Below are 18,119 nucleotides of genomic sequence, written 5' to 3' on the forward strand. Positions count from 1 at the left end.
GAGAATGAACAGTACCAAAATACACAGTAAACTGAAAATACCTCCCCCCCGCCCTGCTTCATCCATTTTTACAGCTCTCATAAATCTTTTACTAAATCACAGAGGTACCAAAGAAACCAGCAAACTAAGAGGTAGTTTACATAACAAAGCATCTCTCTCTGCAAGCACGTCTTGCTGCTGTGGGCAGCACTATGTAATTCTGGAATGTGAAGCCATGTACGGCTGTCGGGCGCTGTGTCAACCTTCCTGCTGTAGTCCCAGGACCAAATGCAGCATAGGACTGTTTGGCCATATCAGATTATCTGAAAGCAATTCAGGTTCTTAGAGGGCAGTACAAAACATGCCCTGTGCTCCTCACTTTTCCCAAGCATGAACACTCTGCTTTTTTGGCCCCCTGATCATTATGCAGTCAATAGTTATGTTGACCTTTCAGTCTTAAGAAAACTTTCATCTCAGTAATTTTATACTCTGTTTATACAACTAATCTTGGCCTTAGGAATACATATGTGCATGTCACATGTACCTCAATACATTCAGATTGGTATCGGAAAGAAAACTGCTACTGCAGTTGGTTAGGATGTAGCATGTTCAGAACAGTTGATGTAAGCTCTATGTAGTGAACTGCTCCGCTGTGTTCAAGAAATCCTCCTTCCTTTGCGGCCTTACAACAACAAAAATTTTGTGTCTGCTCAAGGAGTGTATTTCTCCTATGTGATCTTACAAAATGATGCTGGTCTGCGATGAATTGGTACACTAGAGACAGTGTGCTGAATTAGATAAATTTGATAGTTTGAAGCAGCAGGCAACTTCTATGATGTTGGTATGTTTGAATAGAGTAATAACTCTTATTATTAAGAATGTCTTTCTATCTCTTCTAAAAAGAAGCCCAAATCTAATTACATATCCATCATTAAAGTGCTTTACATAGACTGTTGGGTATCAACTGGAGTCTTGCAATTCACTGGAGTCTTAGGACAAGATTCTGATAGGCTTTTCTTTCACTTTCCCATGAATGATGTTTTTTCACATGGTCTTTGGCCTTTGTTACAATTTCTCTTTCCATAATGGGGTCATTCATCAAACTCTTGGATAGCACAACAAACTCCTAAAACAGATAAAGAAAATAATAAATTAAAAGTTCCTTGAAGGTCTAATGATACTGAAATAGCTTGTACTCCTATCTTGATTTTGGTAAAGCACATCAACTGTGAACCAATATATGAAGCTGTTCAAAGTCATTTGTCAAGGTCAAGTACCATAGTTCATTTATAAACAATGATCAGTAAGTAATTATTTTATATATTATTTTATACAGCCCACCAACTAAGACATTTAAAATCAAAGACAATCCCAAGAGCTTTAAGACAAACAGGAGTAACAATTTTAATGACAGAAAAATTGTTTGCTTACCCAAGTGTTAGAAAACCAGGCTGGCTATAAATTAATAACTCACCTGGTCTTCTGCATGGAGGACAACTGGCATCAGATATTTGGTATCAGCTCAGCTAAACTTGTATCTCATTGCTATTGTGAAATCTTTAGTTAATTTTATGGTAAGACTAAAAAACTCACTACATACATATAGTCGCAGTATAAAGATAAGAGCAAGCATGCAGCAACAAGCTCTTCCAGAGTAGTTGCATCTGGGCAGTTACAGATACAGCAGTGTTAGCTCAACAAGCTCTGCAAAAAAAGCCATATATAAATTTTCTTTAACTTTACTGGGCAACATACTAGACCTCATAGATTACAACTATTCCTTTGCCTGCTCCTCTGCCACTCTAATTTAGTTCTAGGGGAGAGAAACTGTAAACTTCAAATGTGAAAAGAGATTTGACGTCTGAACTAATCTATTCTGAGCAGCTGGTCTAATTTTCTATCAAGAGACAACTTCCAATACTTCAGCTTGTTTACAAATGTGCTCAGATCTTTGCAAAATAGTGTCTTGGTTCAGCTCAGAAAAGCAGATAGCTATTATGTCAATGAAAAATTAAGATAATGCATTACTACACCATTGGTAGTGAAGAACATTGCATAGGGACGTGGGGGACAAAAAGGATGGGAGAAGGAGATATATTATTTACACAGTCTGTCAGCTGTGAAAGGAAGTATCACAAATAAGACCAGAGTTCATATCAACACTAGGTTAACTAGCAAACTATACTTGAAAACCTAAGAACACAGTATATATAAATACATATACAGATATAAAATGTTTGGTTACCACAGAATCAATGTTGCTGTTGTAATGCAAGTGATAGCTATGCATAATACATAAATATAACGTGACCAAGGGAAACACTGATACGTGAAATCACATTGAACATGTTATAATCACTGCTTTGACTCTCACTGACAAGATAAACTATCAATATATGCATCACTGCCCTGAAATTTAAATAGTCAGAGATGCACATCAGTTCTGTTGGAAAGGTTTGTAACTAGGTAACAGAATCAGCTGATTTGCATACATGCATATTAACAATAACCTCTTATTTTACATAAAATCAGTATCGCTTTCAATCTTTCCTCTGTCCACACAGCACTGAAAGAGCGGCCTCTGGAACAGCCACGAGGGCCACATGTTTGTATCCAACCTGCTTTCCACCCACAACTATCTTGCAGTCGGGTACGTGCCAATTTAATTAGTGTATTCAGTTCCCTACTTGGAACCCATGTGGTCCAAAGAGGGTGTTTTCTGACCGCTTGTGAGACTGTCCCTAAAGGAGACAGGTGAGGCTGGTCTAGAGAGCACCCTGAGGCTGCGTCTGTCAGACACTGTGGATACAGCCAGTGACTCCAACTTGAGACACGTTCTTTTCCTTCCTCCGTATCTGCCAAGAATTCGGAAGAGGGAAGGTGGGAAAGTCTTACATGACTTATGCTGGCTTCATCCAATTGCCTGTATAATCACAGTAATAAATACTGCTCACACTGAACTACATTCCAACTTTAATTTTATGCTCCTGTGGAGGATTTTATTTAAAGTAATGTTTCAAAATAATTTATGTAAATTACCTAAGAACAGAAGCAGCAATGTAACATTTCTTGACAGGTAGTCCTATTAGCATTCTTTTAAAATGTGGATATAGAGGACAAAAACTTGGAAACATGTAAATGATAGAAGAAATGAGATCCTTATTCACAGTTACAATACTTTATGCTGGGGGTAATTTCAGGAAAATGCCAAACTGAGTCCAAAACATAGAAGTTGAGACACTGCAGGAGAGAGAAAAAGCAAATGGAAAAATACCAGGAGACAGAGAGTAAGGACTTCTCAGCTTTATCCCTACTTCTTCTACTAATCAAATGTGACCACCTACGAGTCACTTGCAATCTGACTGGAAGCCAATGGGAAGATTCACTATGACTTATCTGGGTTTTGCCTCATACCCTTTGAGCAGCGGGCCTAGCTTTGTTTTCAGTTTTGGATGCTCTGCTTTAGATAGCAGTAACTTCATTTTTCAGGTGTCTCCCTTAACTACAACTGACTTGCATTTCAGTTTTAGTTTTGTGGTGAGTCTGAAGCATAGGCTGCCACTTACAGAATGCAGACATTCAGAACTCAGAGCTCTTTCAGAAAATCAAGAATTTAATTTTTCTTTTCTAGAAGCCTATGATATATAGACTACTTATGGTATGGTAACATGTCTCTTTATGAGCCGTTACACTGTAAGTATTTGTGCAAGTGATATTTGCACAAATATTTGTGCACTTCCATATTTTGTTGTAGATGTGAAGTAAGCTTCACTTCCAGTGAAATAGGGGCTAAATTCACAAATTATTTTTCAATTATCAAACACAAGGGTGTTCAGCAGCCAAAATGAAGGAGGTGATATGCACACTAACTTACTACTTGGAGGACATCCGTATTTCTAATAAGCTTTTTTTTCACATACAGAAATGGGTATAATTACTATACATGTGACAGAACAACACGGTGTAACAGTTGAGCCTCAGTACTTAGTCACAACCCAGAAAAAACAGTGGAGAAGATCATCTTACGTATATCTGGAATTGATATTACATGTGCCCTTTTTATGTGTAGTACTTCACTTCAAACACAGGCATTTTTCAGCAGCAACATCCATAATACATTTTTCTCCTGGTAAACTGACCAATCACCTTTAAAGAAAATGTCAACTTCTCTATACAGTACCTAAAAAAATTCTGTATAGTATTTTGCAGAGACCAGAAATACAGATTATCTGGGAGATGAAGATAGGAAATGAGTGCACTGAGTAAAAAGAATGAATATTCCTTCAATTACCACGAGAACTACACCAGTGCCACAGCTCACACATAATGAAAATAAGATGCATGGTTAATATATTATTTATATAATGAAAGTAAGTCTGCAATTAAACCATTTCATATCAGCTTCAGCAGATAAAAGAACATGATTCTTAAACAACAGAGAATCACCCCAGGGAAGGCAAACGCCGGATGTAAATTCAGAAAAGCGACAGATCTACCTACCGGCAGGCAAAGCTCAGAAGTTAGCTGGCACATCTGTGTACTTCACGGGGCAACAGGCCACTATTTCTACATATGAACAGTATGAACAGCGATTGCTGGCACTGCCAAAAATTGCAAATTAGTCTATTCAGTGTGAAGGTTCAAAGGTCTAAAAACTTGGGCTATATTCTGGCTTGAAGCCCTGGCAGAAATGGCAGAGGAGCCATGTTTGGCAGAGGAGACCAAGGTACCTTCAAGGTATTGCTGCCTGTACTCAGCTGAGCAGCGTTTCCTTCTTATCACTTCAAAAGTTGTCTCTGCTAACAGTACTCTTCCCAGGTCCCGCGCTCTCTCAAACTCTGTTTATGCTTAGCCCCTCTCTTACTGGCTTTGAAGTTTATTTAGCTCCTTCTGTGAGCTTTTACAGATGCTGAACATACTATTTTGAAACTTAGGATCCTGAATAACTCTTTGTGTCTTCCCTTTTAACATGGTTTTGTGTTATTTATTGCCCAAAAGCTGCTGGCTATTCTTATCTCTCACTTCTTTTTTTATTTCAGGTCCCATTAACTCAGTGTCAAATATTTCATAAACTTGCAAATTCAAGTAGTGGCAGGATGAAACTGTAATTTAAAAGTAATGTGCACAGATGATGTAGTATCAAGGACAAAACGTTTCATAGCTTTCACTTTTACATTAACTGTTTCCACCTGAGTATTGTCTTCAGTAACGGGCAAGGCCTTCTCTACTTCCAGTCACGAAGCCTCAGCACATGTGCAAATGGTTAATGATAACTACAATTACACACAAAACTTCCTACTTTCCTGTAAGCCACAAAAACTCATTTTCAGCAAGAATAAAAGAAGAAAACCAACAGCATTCACAACTTAAAACGATTCTGATTGATTGTGTAATGGTCAATTTATATCCCTCTAATTTAGCTTTCAAAAGACAAGATAGTCCACAGACCAAACACAATTGCTCATATCTAAGTTAACCGTATTGTAAAGCTTTCCCTCCCTAGATCAGTTAACAACTTGAAAATAAGCAATGTTTTCTACTCTTGACCTATGATAGTCTGTATCATCACAATCAGATAGGATCTACTAAACTTAGCAATGAAAATTTCTTTGACATTTTCTAATCTTTGGTGGTCCAGATTCTTCAAGATGGAGACAGACTTTCCCAAGCACCTGAATACAATACCGATCTCTCTGTATGATTAAAAGCATTTTCCCTAACTAACCTGATGCAATTGAGGTTACAGCAGAAAACAGTTTACCAGATACTTAAGATGTCAAAGTAATCACAGTATCAAAACCCAGAAAACTCATTACCAGAACATTTCCCAATCCCTACTGTCAGACTGAATCTTCTAAGGCAGTATTTAAAGTGCCATGGGCAGACTCTTTCTTCTTCCAACAAAGAAAATATGAGGCATACTTTAAAACTGTTAGTGTTCTAACTTAATTGCATTTCTTTGATCTAATATAACTCTCAACCTCTGATAGACTGTGTACAGTGGTTTAAAAACTGTATCTGATATGGTTTGAGGAGACAAGGAACAAGAGTAAAGGGTTACTTTAAAACCATGAGTGATGATGATTGGCATTCTGAGCTCATCTCTGCAAGAAGAAAGTTTTTCAACAACTCTGCAGTGGGATTAGAGTATTATCCTGTAAACAAATATTTTCCTGACCCATTTGCAAACTTTGATAGTTTATACATTATTTGACAGCAATGAAAGTAGAAAAGGGCTTTTATTAAATGAGATACAATCGCTGTTTTACAGGGAAAGCAGGGATATTACTTTCCTTTCTAAGACAGGGTAACTGCACAAACATTAGTGATTCCAGTACAAATATTACCTAGGAGTATGATAGCTAATATGGTAATGCAAGTTACCATCTTCACTTAAAAGAGAGTCTGTGGACTTCTGAGATAGACTAAGAGCAAAAAGAGGGTCAACAAGCAGCAGCAGAATAGGGGTGTTTCTGATCTTTGGTATAGCACGTTGCAGAGAAGGGAGCTCAGACAGAAGGGGTTTATATAAACTAAGATTATAGCATTCTAGACATATTTACAGCCTGTGACTCTAGTTCTGATATAAAAGAAAATCCTTAGCCATTTGTAGAGAGTCACTGATGTCACTGGGACTATATCTGTGCTTAAAATTGCACTTTCCTCTAAGTGAGGAAATACATAACATATTTTTTAATTGATCTTGAATTCCAAATAAACACTTGGAACGTAGGATGCTTGAAGATCACAGAAGAGGCTTCTTACAAGGATATATGATGAAGCTAATTAGGTCTGCTATGAATAATGTATTTGAATTCCAAGCCAAATGTAACCAGCATGTTGAGAGAAACAACAGAATGTATCAGAATTAATATCAGGAAAGCCATCAGTCTGTGTGTTGAACATGATCACACACCCTTGAAGTTTTGAAGAAGCATATGGAAGTCAATGGCCTTTTTTGCAGGGAATACATGTACAAATAATTTTATAAATAGCTTTACATCTTAGTCTCCACTAGCCTGGAAGTACCCCATTTCCAAAGAGTATTGCAAGAAGAGGGAACACTTCCACAATAAAATAAATTCCAGAAGTTAACAAAGAAATTTTTTTTGTAGAAACCATTGGAAACATTGAGTATACCAGGGAAAAAAAAAAAAAAAAACAAAAAACAAAAACCCATGAGCTGCAAGAATTTTTCTATTATAAAACCCTCCAAAACTAACTGAGAGAATTCACCTTCCTGAAACACAACTTAATAGGATGCATTAATCACACACTCCACAAAGTAAATAAATATGATACATTTTCTACTTTGCAAAATTATCAAATGGACTATTCTAGTAAGTTTTTTTAATCCTGAGTTGTATAAAAACACTGAGGGAATCTGTGCCTCAAAGTAATCTTCCATGACATATAGAAATATGTAACAGCAAAGCCATAATGCAGGAAAATATACTGAAATGAAAATTTCCAGCATTTAAATATGGGTAGTGTTCCCTCTCTCCCCACTTTTAGTTATCTTCACAGAAACGCCATTCTAACACTTTACTTAATTTTAGCCATTAATTATTCTCCTACTGAGCAATATCTTGCACCTAATAATGTTTTACATTAAAACTTACTGCTAGAAATTATAGATAAGGTATTATCTAAAACTTCAGGCTCATAGTTCTCTTTTGGTTAGCTACTGCTTGGCTAATATGAGTTCGTATTTCAGTTAGCACTTGAATGGAAATATGACATACGCATAGCAACTCTCCCCGCCTTCGGAACCTTCAAAACTAAAGTGCAACAAGTTGATGGAACAGATGGCAGGCTCTAAAGCAGCACAGGCTAGACAAACATTCAGCAAGGCTGACCCCTAGTAAAAGTTTAGTGAACTGCAAAGTGAACATGAGACAGCAGCAGAGCTTCAAGAAAAGCAGTCTAACACCCAGGTTTTTAGGAGGATCTGAGAAAAACTGCTGAGAGGAAAAGCCAGGATTCCAAACAGATACAAGCATGTGATGTGACAGCATCCTAATCTTTAGAAAGGAAAGGTCTACGGATTTGTTGTTTTCTTACCTGGGGATTTGAAAATAGCAATCCTGTTTCCTTATGTTTTATTATTGCTGCATTCCCAGGAATGTTCCTTGCCAGCACTGGAGTATCTAAATCCATTGCCTAGAGGAATGCAGAAAAAGGAAACAACAGTTTATTAGGATTCAGGGATTTTGAGATGTTAATGGCAACAATTTTAAAATGAAAAACAGAAACAACAAACCAAAATTCTTTCCCATCTCTCCAATTTTTCAGCTGAAAAATACCACATCTAAGGTTATCTCCTATAACGGAACTTCTCTGAAATATTTTGTTCGTCTTGTAACTTTGAACATTCTACCAGAAGCAATCAATCCAGAAAGTCAATGGATAGCTGCTTCATCACTTATTCTTTTCCACCTCAAAGTATGCATTTGTTTCACATTGGAAGCTCCTAACATATGGCAGGCTTGAAGAGGATAAAATTAAAGTTCAGACCAAAGGTTGTCACTGTAACTCCTACTGTTATTGTGCATAGATGAGAAGACTAGTTCACAGCACAAGAAGCCAGTTCTCCCCAACAAAGTATCTGTTCTTTTGTTTCATTAAAAACACATTTTTTCACAGATTTTCTATAATCTGTGCAGAACTGGAGAGACGTGGGCAATTCAATGATGACAGTGAAGGTGACTGTGGAAATCACTTGGCTCCTTCTCCCCAGTTCTGACTCCTATGGGTCATACAGGACTCTGGAAGGAGTTTTTCTTTTGACAGCATCTGTTACTATAGCCTGTCTTGGACTTGGAGCGTTCAGGGACTGCAGGGAAGCATGCAGTGATGCAGTTTCTGACTGAACTATACCAAGGAGAGGAGAGAAAAGCTTGTGCTTTCAGAACACATTATGCTTTCAAAACGTATTATCTACAAAGCTATTGGTATGGGACTCCTCTTAGACCAAGGAATACATCTGAAGAAGTAGGATTTGATTCCACATAAATTATGGGCTAGTTGCTTGATGTATTTATTCATTTATTTCTATGTATATGTATGTGTGCATGTATGTATATACATTAAAAAAAAGGAAAGGAAATGTGGGGTCTCAACATGGTAGTATTTCAGGTTGCCTGCAGAATCATGAGCAGAGACGCAGCACAGCATCCATTCAAAGCCAGTAAACCACTTCCAAGAGACCTAACACCTGGCAACTTTAAAAAATATGGCTTAGATTTTGACATAACTGGTGTGCAAACCCCAGCCACTCAACTCTGTTACTCATGCATATCCTGGTCTGAAACTTTAATTACTGTTGGTGAATTTGGAAGACTTGAAATGCACTGACTGTAAAACCAGAAAATCTCATATTGTACAATTAGCATAGTGTCAAACAAGAGAAAGAAATTCACTCCCCCAGATCTTCAGTCTGTTTCATACTGATTCCCTGTCACTTCAGAGTGAATGCCTTTTTAATTACTATCATTACACTTCCGGATGGGGAGCAATTTTGCTTCAGTCTACATAGCAAGAAAACAAAACTCCCAAGGAGAAAACCATGCTTTTTTATAGTTCGGACAAAACTGAAGACAAAAATACCCTGAGTACCCTGGCGGAGAATGTACAGAACCAATTTTGTTTTTAATAGTGAGGAACTGCTGTGACTTAGCAACATGTCTTAATAGCTTAAAATATCCAAGAGAAACACTGTTTAAATCACCACTGCAGATGAATTTACTTTGGACATAGAAATTCTATAGTCCTTCTGGCATGAACATCTGCTTTGCAGCAGCTAGCTCTAAAAATAATAATAATAATAATCCTTAATGAAATAACCTGTTCTACACTTTGTATCAGAAACGACTGGATCACCTGGAGGTAATTCAGACAAATAGATTAATGAAGTGAACACAAACCAGAATAAATAAATGAGAAATATAAAAACTACAGACCAGATTTCTTAATTTACCTAAGTGTCTAAAGTTGTTCAGATACAGCTTTTTTTAGAATAAAAAAAGGTCATTTTGGTGAGAGGAAATACAGTTTCAGGTCATCCACAAATTGTCATTTGCTCTGACTTCACTGTTAAACACAACAACTCTGTTTTCCAAAGGTAGATGACAAAAACACATGATGACAGTATCTACGTATCAGTACAGCAAAGTTCATAGAACTTCAAAGTCCACCCAAGAAATGAGAGCTATCGGTGCCCCATTCTGCCTGACAGGTTTTGAACCTGCAGGTTGAGGAAGTTGCTTTTGGCTCTAATTACCCAACTATAGACCTAACATGGGGTTCCCACAGAAGCATCAACATCTCCAAGAGTGACAGAATTTCTGATTCAGCTCTTTTTCAGCTCTTCCTGTTGATAGGCTTAAATGCCCTGTGTTCAGTCTGCTGGTTATTGACCTCATTCAAACACATTCAATGAACAGGGAATGAAGATATTTTACTTGAACTTCTGAATTGAAAATCAAGAGCTTGATAGTGGCAGTGAAGTGAGTCAGTGTTCATTGTCACCTGCCTGAGGCCCTCTCCCACGTCTCTGTATTTCTCCTTTTAAAAAGCAAAACCGTAAGAGTATGTCAGCTCTGGCTACTTTCCAAACAAGCGATTGTTCATTCAAGGGGAAGAGTACCATTAAAAAAAAAAAGAAAGAAAGAAAGAAAGAAGAAAACACACAAAACACAGCACAACCACCCCAGGACTGGTGGTTGGAAGTGCCACTATCCCCACAAATAGTTACCTGCAAGACAGAGAGGAGTCTGGATTCAAGCATGTCAGATGCAGTGAATAGTGGACACTGTGCTGTTGGGCTGCACATCGATACCCATCATCAAATATGTGTGTGAGTGGCCTGTGGCAGGTCTGTGTTGGACTGCACCTAATGGTGCGGTTGCATAGGCTGGCACCGTATTGCTGTACTGCAGTTTAGATTGGACTGTTGTGCAATTATTAAAAAATTGTCTCAAAAATACATTAATCTGCTTCTATTTCTGAATGCTACATAGTTGATGATTCATTGAAGTTGATCACTAAGCTTATATTTCATTTTCCGTAATTTCTGCATTCTAAAGGGAAGGACATTTGTTCTGTCTCATAGAGTTGGAGGGCAGTAACTGCTACATAAGAAAACTTTCAGGTCCCAAAACACATAGGTACCAGTGAATTATAGCTACTGAAAGACAGAACAGATGGTCAAATACATAAGATGAGGGGCTGCCTTTATACCAGCTAGCCTTAAACAAATGGATTGGGCTGTAAATAATTACTGCATGAAGTGGCTTAGAATTTAATTTAGATACTTAGTCTATTTTTAAGCAGTAAAAAGAATCATTTGCATTGTTGAAAATATGTATAATTTACTGACCTAGGTTCCACAAATAATAGCATAAAATAACATTTTAGTCAATTGGCCATCTGTTTTGTCACATTATTCTGACTGCAAATGTGTTTTAATGCTATTTTAGAGGGATACAGAGTGTAAATTTCAGCTTTGGAAGCATGTTACACAATAAACATTTCTAACCAGCAGTATAAGGCTTATAGAGTAAATATAGGGCTTATTTACTATTTTGTCCTCTGGATTGTCCCTCATTGTCTTCCTCATAGCCTATGCATCTTTTCATTGGCCCCCTCTTCAATTTTACTGCTCTACAACATCCCTTCAGTTTTATTTTTTTTTCACTTTTATGGTTTGCTGTGGCTTATATTCCAAACTACTAGGCCTGTACTTCACATATTGTCTGAGACTGGATTTTACCCTACAGCAGAATAGAGTCTGGTCATCTTCCTTTTCTATGATGATTTTTTTTTAATTGCCTTTTTTTGGTAAAAGCATAACAACCTAATGATTTTTACAACAGTTGGAATACTCGAGAGCACAGAATAAGTACTCCGATGAAATGGTGCTGGAGTCAAAACGTTTTTCTTACCAACTATATAGAGAACATACAAAATTTTCCAGTAGTAGTGACTTTTTCACCATCATACACCCAGGAACATGCAGAACTCCTGAGCTTTCAGAAGAAAAGATCCATTTTGAACGGTTGCTATAATGCTTGTTTTCTCTTCTTCAAATGCCAAACAGAAAATAGATCAGTTAAGACAAAATCTGTGAGATATCAGTACTGGATGACAAAGTAATTAGCTATGGCTTCTAGTTCTTTCATACCTTAAAGCAGGTTGAAATAGATATGATTAAATATTTATCTCATTTATCTATTATATATTTAACTCATACTAAAATACTGTTTACAGATTCATGACCTTGTTAAATTTTGAACTTTCAAGAGAATGAAAGCTGCATTTCCAAATTCAAGTAAGATGTTATATCCCGCCTAGGACCAAAAGATTTTTAGACATAGTTTTCTGCTTTATTAATTTAACAACATCTTAACAGATGGCCCTTCCTACTGCTGGTCATCTCAAGCAGGGATTTGACTTCATTAGATTGACACTTCCTCTGAGAGAGAGATTTTTACGTTAGGATATTTTATAGGCATGTCATCAAATCCCACTGTACAACTGTCTAGTAAACCAACATGCAATACCAAAACCCTCATAACTTTAGAAGAAGAATTCAAACAGGTCTGAGGTACTAAAAAGGCCAAGCTTCAGGTAGTTTCTCAAGAGATAACTAAAGACCTAATTTTGCCTGTAGAAAATCCTGACTCAGCTGGGACTGGAGCTGTTGTCTCACAACACCTGTGCTGTGCCTATTGGACTTCCCTTCCTATAATGCAAAATTTCAGTTTGTACCTGTAATTGCTTACTCATTTGCTTGCAACCAATATGCACCTGAACTAGGATGCTCAGGCTTCTGAAAGCATGCCAGCTCTTTTTATCCATTACATGACTTCCACGATAAACTCCAAGTTACGCGTTACTAGTTCAGAGACTAGGCTGTTCTTCCTCCACCATTCAACAACAAGGCAATATAGGACTGAGGCTCGTGGAAAGAAGTGGGTTACACCTATGGTTATAGACTTTCCAGGAGGAAATATTCCACTTCAGAATATTTGAAATTGCATTTTATCTTCAACACGTGATTATGCATGAACACAAACCAAACCTGACTAGTAGGTTTGACATTATTCCACCAATGTAATAACAGAAGAAAGGAGATCAGTATCTTTTTCTCTTCTTTTTATGAAAAAGTGATCACGTTCAAGGAAATAGCTAACAGCCTACTATAGGTCAAGTCTTGCACTTAGAAAAGAGAGTTTTATTTTTCCACTACAGTCAATTGCCAGTTTATTTTAGCATGTTTAGCTGTTAAACTCAGATTAAGACTTAAAGGTGGATTAAATGTTGATTAACTTTGTTTTTAGTAAAGGTAGTGTCTTCAGTAGAATTAAATGTATCAATCATAAGACTAGCCTAGGACATGATACGCACAGCTACGTGTAAGACAAAATTACTGCATATGTATAAAAGTACATATATATATATAAAAACATAAATTCAGCATGAAAAATTAAAATTAATAGTTCTTGATGATTCATCCTAATATACACTTTTTTCTAATGTAAGAAAAACATCAAAATGGAGGAAGCTAACATTGCAAGTGTATATAAAGATATCCTGCATAGAATGCTCTTTTGCCAGAATAGTCTTGTAATTCTTAGAAAAAGAAGAGTAATATAACAGGAAGTATTTACTATTCTGTTCGTGTAGTAATCTTCAGTGAGAAGAACAGTTGTTGGAGGGTTTGGGTTTTTTTTTTTGTTTTTTTTTTTTTGACAGGTCTGGGCATGAATTGGGAATAAATTACTCAACATAACTATGCAGTAGAAACTTAAAGGAACAGCTTTCCACTAGAGGTGGTATTTGACTATTTAATAGCCCTGATAGAATAACTGAATAGTTCAGCCACACAGAGAAGAGCTCAAATAAAAACTTTCCTTGTTGATTTAGTCTTATAGTTATCGGATTCAAAACTTGTCAGAATTGCAACTTCAAAAGAGGAGAGCAAAAATCAGTAATTCCTGAGGCAGGCTCAACATTATCTCTGAAGTAAACTGGCATTATCTTCTTGCTTTGAGTTACCACATATTGTCAAGACACTGAAATTAGAAGTTACTCCCTCTCCTGAAAAAAGCTAAGGAAAGTGCCTTTTAACTACTCCAATCTGACTGGAAAATTTTGGGAAAAACTATACCAATTGTCCCGTCAGTCCTGAATTTGCATAACAATTTGCATCAGGCTAAGCACACTTGCATTTCTGTTGCCGACACTGTGTCCCTTAACAGTCTTTCTGTTTTTTTCCCCCCGTTTCCCCCCCCCCCTCTAACTCACTGACACTCTCATGAAATAAATGATTTTTGGTCAACTGTTATGTAAGTAGTCCTGAAGGGAACATGTAACTGGTGAGGAGGAGGAGGTGACAGTTACTTAACTTTTACTTCTCTGAGTCACTGAGTTAGTTGTGGCTGTTGCTGCGTTGGTACCCTCCATTTCATCTCAACTGCCAAACACAGAAAATTTGTCTAGCCTGCCACACAGATAAGTTTGGAAATGTCAGAGTCTGTAGTAATTGTTGTTTATAGAGTATTGTTGCCGTGATATAGCAGCTGCTTCCACCTCTGAGCATTGGTATTTTAGAAAGGAAATACACATTTGCTATCTTACCACCATCTAACTTTCATAATTCTTACAACGCTCGCTTAGTTCTTACTTATGAGGACTTTCAGATGTGTGGAAGAAAAGCATGCTGTAAATGCAACATGTGATTACTAATTAGAAACAGAAATAGGAGATTCATTGATACAAATCATGTAATAGTTTCTGTGATCTTCTGAGATCATCACAAACCAACATTCAGCAGTTACCAAAAAAAAATGGAATAGTAAAAGGCATCTGTCCAAAGAACTTCCACTTTAAGTACATTTATTTTTTTCCTAGAAAGCATTTGATACTAAGCAGTGCCCTACTTTGACAGGTATGAAATAAACCTGGTTATTAATTTTCAATACTGATGGCAAAAAAATTAACTGCGCGTGTCATTCATTCATTAATCATTTCAAAATTAAATAACCAAATACAGCTCTTAGATTGCTTTTTGAAAGGATGTAAAAATAAATTAAAGTCTATTCTAGCAACATTATAAGAATAGTGACAACCCCAGTAAATCAGAGGGATTCTTATATCTCAAGTCTGTATTGTTAATTTAACAGGACTGACAAAATTACATTCTGTCCTTTAAAAAATAAATAGACAAAGCATAAAAAAATGTCAGTTCAAGGGAAGAAAACCTTAATTACTAACACTTGCAAAAAGAAATATTTTCATTTTGAAACATGGACATAAAATGTTGACACACATTTCCAGTCATAAAAGGCAATTTCAGATTCACTGTAGCCTCAATGAAAAACCCTACTGCTAAGATGCAATTACCTCCAGAATTGCAGCAGACATCCCCTCTGAAATGGAGCTATTCACCACAGCAAAGCACCTTTTCATAGCAGCATGAAGATCATCTTGTGGCATCTCCTGTAATAAATGTACTCCAGATGCCCTAGAAGTAAAACACACACAATAGGACACCTCCTAAGAACGTGCTCTAACAATTCTTGCTAAAACTCAGGGCAATGATGGAAGGTGGTCAGAGCAATTCAGGCATGGTTCTGATGCTAACAATCCCTTGCCCATGGGCAAGCCACTTTACCATGTTTTGGCTAACTTTCTGTCTATAAATGTGGTTATAAACCCAATACAGTATACATTGCTATCTGCCACTTCATTGTCTGTTGTTCTGGAGTTTCAGCTGATCACTTGACACCATGCTCTGTTAACCACAATCAGTCTCACAAATGAAGGAGCTGAGTTCAATGGATAGGGGTGCAATTTTCCCTTAGAGAATTTGTGCAATATAGGGAGGATGCATACAGAGATTTATGAAAAACACACAGTTTAAATACTTAGGGAAATGGAGTGTGATCATCAGAATGGTCAGCTGCAGGAGATGCTGGCTTTTGGGGATGGAATGTGGTTCTCAAAGACCTCTTCTGCTTCCTCTTTTATTAAAAGCACTCCTCTGTTCTGAATGGTTACATTTCTACTGTCCTCATTTTCTTCAGATTAATCAAGGTCAATCGAATCAAGAGTGAAGGGTAGAAAAATAGGGTAATTAGGTGTTCAGTCTCAGATGAAGTGAATGAGATCTTTAAGACTGGTGATCATTTTTGAACAGCCAGCATCTCCTCAGCTTGATGAGCCTGCTACTGCCTCCTTAACCTCAACATGAGATCACCAAGCCAGACGGAAACACAAGTGCACTTGACATTGAGACCAGCTCTCTGTCAGCTAGACTTTGTTGAACATTGCTTTTCTGATCGTGCAGTAACATCCAGCTTCTGTAGAGATAAATAACTATATCAACTGGAGTATAAATACATGACTAACCTGATAGAAAACAAAAAACATTACCTTTTGCTCCAAAAATGGAATTGCAAAATACATAATTCATGCAGATTTTATTATCAGGTATTATCAATCAGAGATAACATAGCTGTTCTATTCAAGTCAGACAATTCTAGGTTCTGCAGACACACAAAAAAATCTCGTTTCTCTAACATTTACATCCTTCAATCAGGAAGCATATAAACTAGGGACAGAAAAAAGCTATACAGGGTTATCTTGTCCATCTACTCATTTACCCACCAACCGCAAGCGTGCAAAGTCTTGCAGAAGCCAGGATGAAAGAAAGAATGAAGAGACGCAAAAGGGTAATAAATATAAATCACACTAAATCAGATGTGATTTAATACAAAACATGAAGAGATCTACTGGTTATTCTAAAATTTAAAATGTGTAGAATACCTAGTCTGAAAATGTTACATGCCAAATAATCAGAACACATTTGTTAGTCATTTAGAGAGTTGTGCATGTATGTTCATTGTATATCAAAAGAGCATTTACGCACATGATTTAAAAAGCTAGTCAGCCAGCTGCTTTTATTTGGAGCAGATAGAAGGCTTAACGTTAACTTCTTACCTTTTAACTTTTTCCTTAACTTCACTTGTAAAAAGTGGATCAACCTAGAAAGGAATACACACACAGGTATATGGCACTACTTTAGCACTATAGCATATGTTTGAAATAGTACCCAGAAAAGAAAAAGAAATTTTAGCACGTTTTTTACTAAAATATTTAAATGCATGAATGTGCTGAGCTTTAAAGTCATACCACAGATCTGTAACTTGATGGTTACATTTAGTCTTCAGACAAACACTCTCGTGAGTGATTGACATTTAGAATACCCAGCTAGGGGTGAGTGCACAGTATAGCAGAGCATGAATTGACTACTCCACTCTAAACCTTTAAGTCACTCCTCTAATGCAGCACAGCTTTGGCCTACTGTCAGAAGGGGAGGTTCCATTTCTTCTCCCCTGACATCCCTCTGGCTGCAGGTTCTAATTAGAGCAAGATCTATTTAACATGAATGACTGTTTTCAGATGACTCTGCTAAGGCTAACATGATTCAAATGATCGATTTGACAACTCACTGTCTAAGTGAGGAAGAATGCACTGATGTGCCAAGCAATTGTCTGTCCCTTTATGTATGGAGAAAGCAATGTGAGGAAGGAAAGGAACTTTTCAGGCTTTAGTTAACACAGGAATCTTCATGTAAACTGAGACACTGAGACAGATGTTATGAACTGATAGAAACATTTCTTTGAAAATTAATAAACGCAAAATGCTAAAATATAGTCTAACATGAAGGCATGTTAGAGTTATTAAAAAGTTGTCTAAGCTGGGCGATTAACTCCAGCAGGTTTATTTACAAAGCTTAACTATGTCTGCTATTTTCATTTAACATGATTAAAAGAAATAAACAGAACTTGGCAATCCTTAACGAGACATGCAGAACAGAACTAGGCTTTTTTAATTAAGGCTGACTGACTATATTAGATTAATTTATGATAGCTTGCACAGCATGCAGCAGTTGTAAGTACTGGGAATAACATGGCTTTTTTTTTAAAATACATGTTAATATTTGGGGTTTGGGTGGGTTTTTTTTCACATTATGAGATAGAAAACACTCACAAAGCATTTTAGAAAACTTTTGGAAGAAGGTCAGAATTTATAACTATGATTGTGTACTTTGAACACAAGATTAATTATTT

The 18,119-nt window shown here is 36.8% G+C and overlaps 1 protein-coding gene across 1 annotated transcript in view; it reads right to left on the reverse strand.

The window, feature by feature from the left end:
• Positions 1-680: 680 nt before the first annotated feature.
• GLT1D1 (glycosyltransferase 1 domain containing 1) overlaps positions 681-18,119 on the reverse strand; it is a gene marked incomplete at its 5' end in the record, with an annotated part of 50,859 nt that continues 33,420 nt past the window's right edge. Inside the window, 4 exons of the mRNA XM_009706985.1 lie at positions 681-1,105; positions 8,044-8,142; positions 15,388-15,508; positions 16,987-17,030. Of these exons, the coding sequence (XP_009705287.1) occupies positions 959-1,105; positions 8,044-8,142; positions 15,388-15,508; positions 16,987-17,030 (411 nt within the window). The remainder of the gene's footprint in view (positions 1,106-8,043; positions 8,143-15,387; positions 15,509-16,986; positions 17,031-18,119) is intronic.

This window comes from Cariama cristata, unplaced genomic scaffold (assembly GCF_000690535.1).
Source record: "Cariama cristata isolate BGI_N322 unplaced genomic scaffold, ASM69053v1 scaffold5259, whole genome shotgun sequence".
Taxonomy (NCBI): Eukaryota; Metazoa; Chordata; class Aves; order Cariamiformes; family Cariamidae; genus Cariama; species Cariama cristata.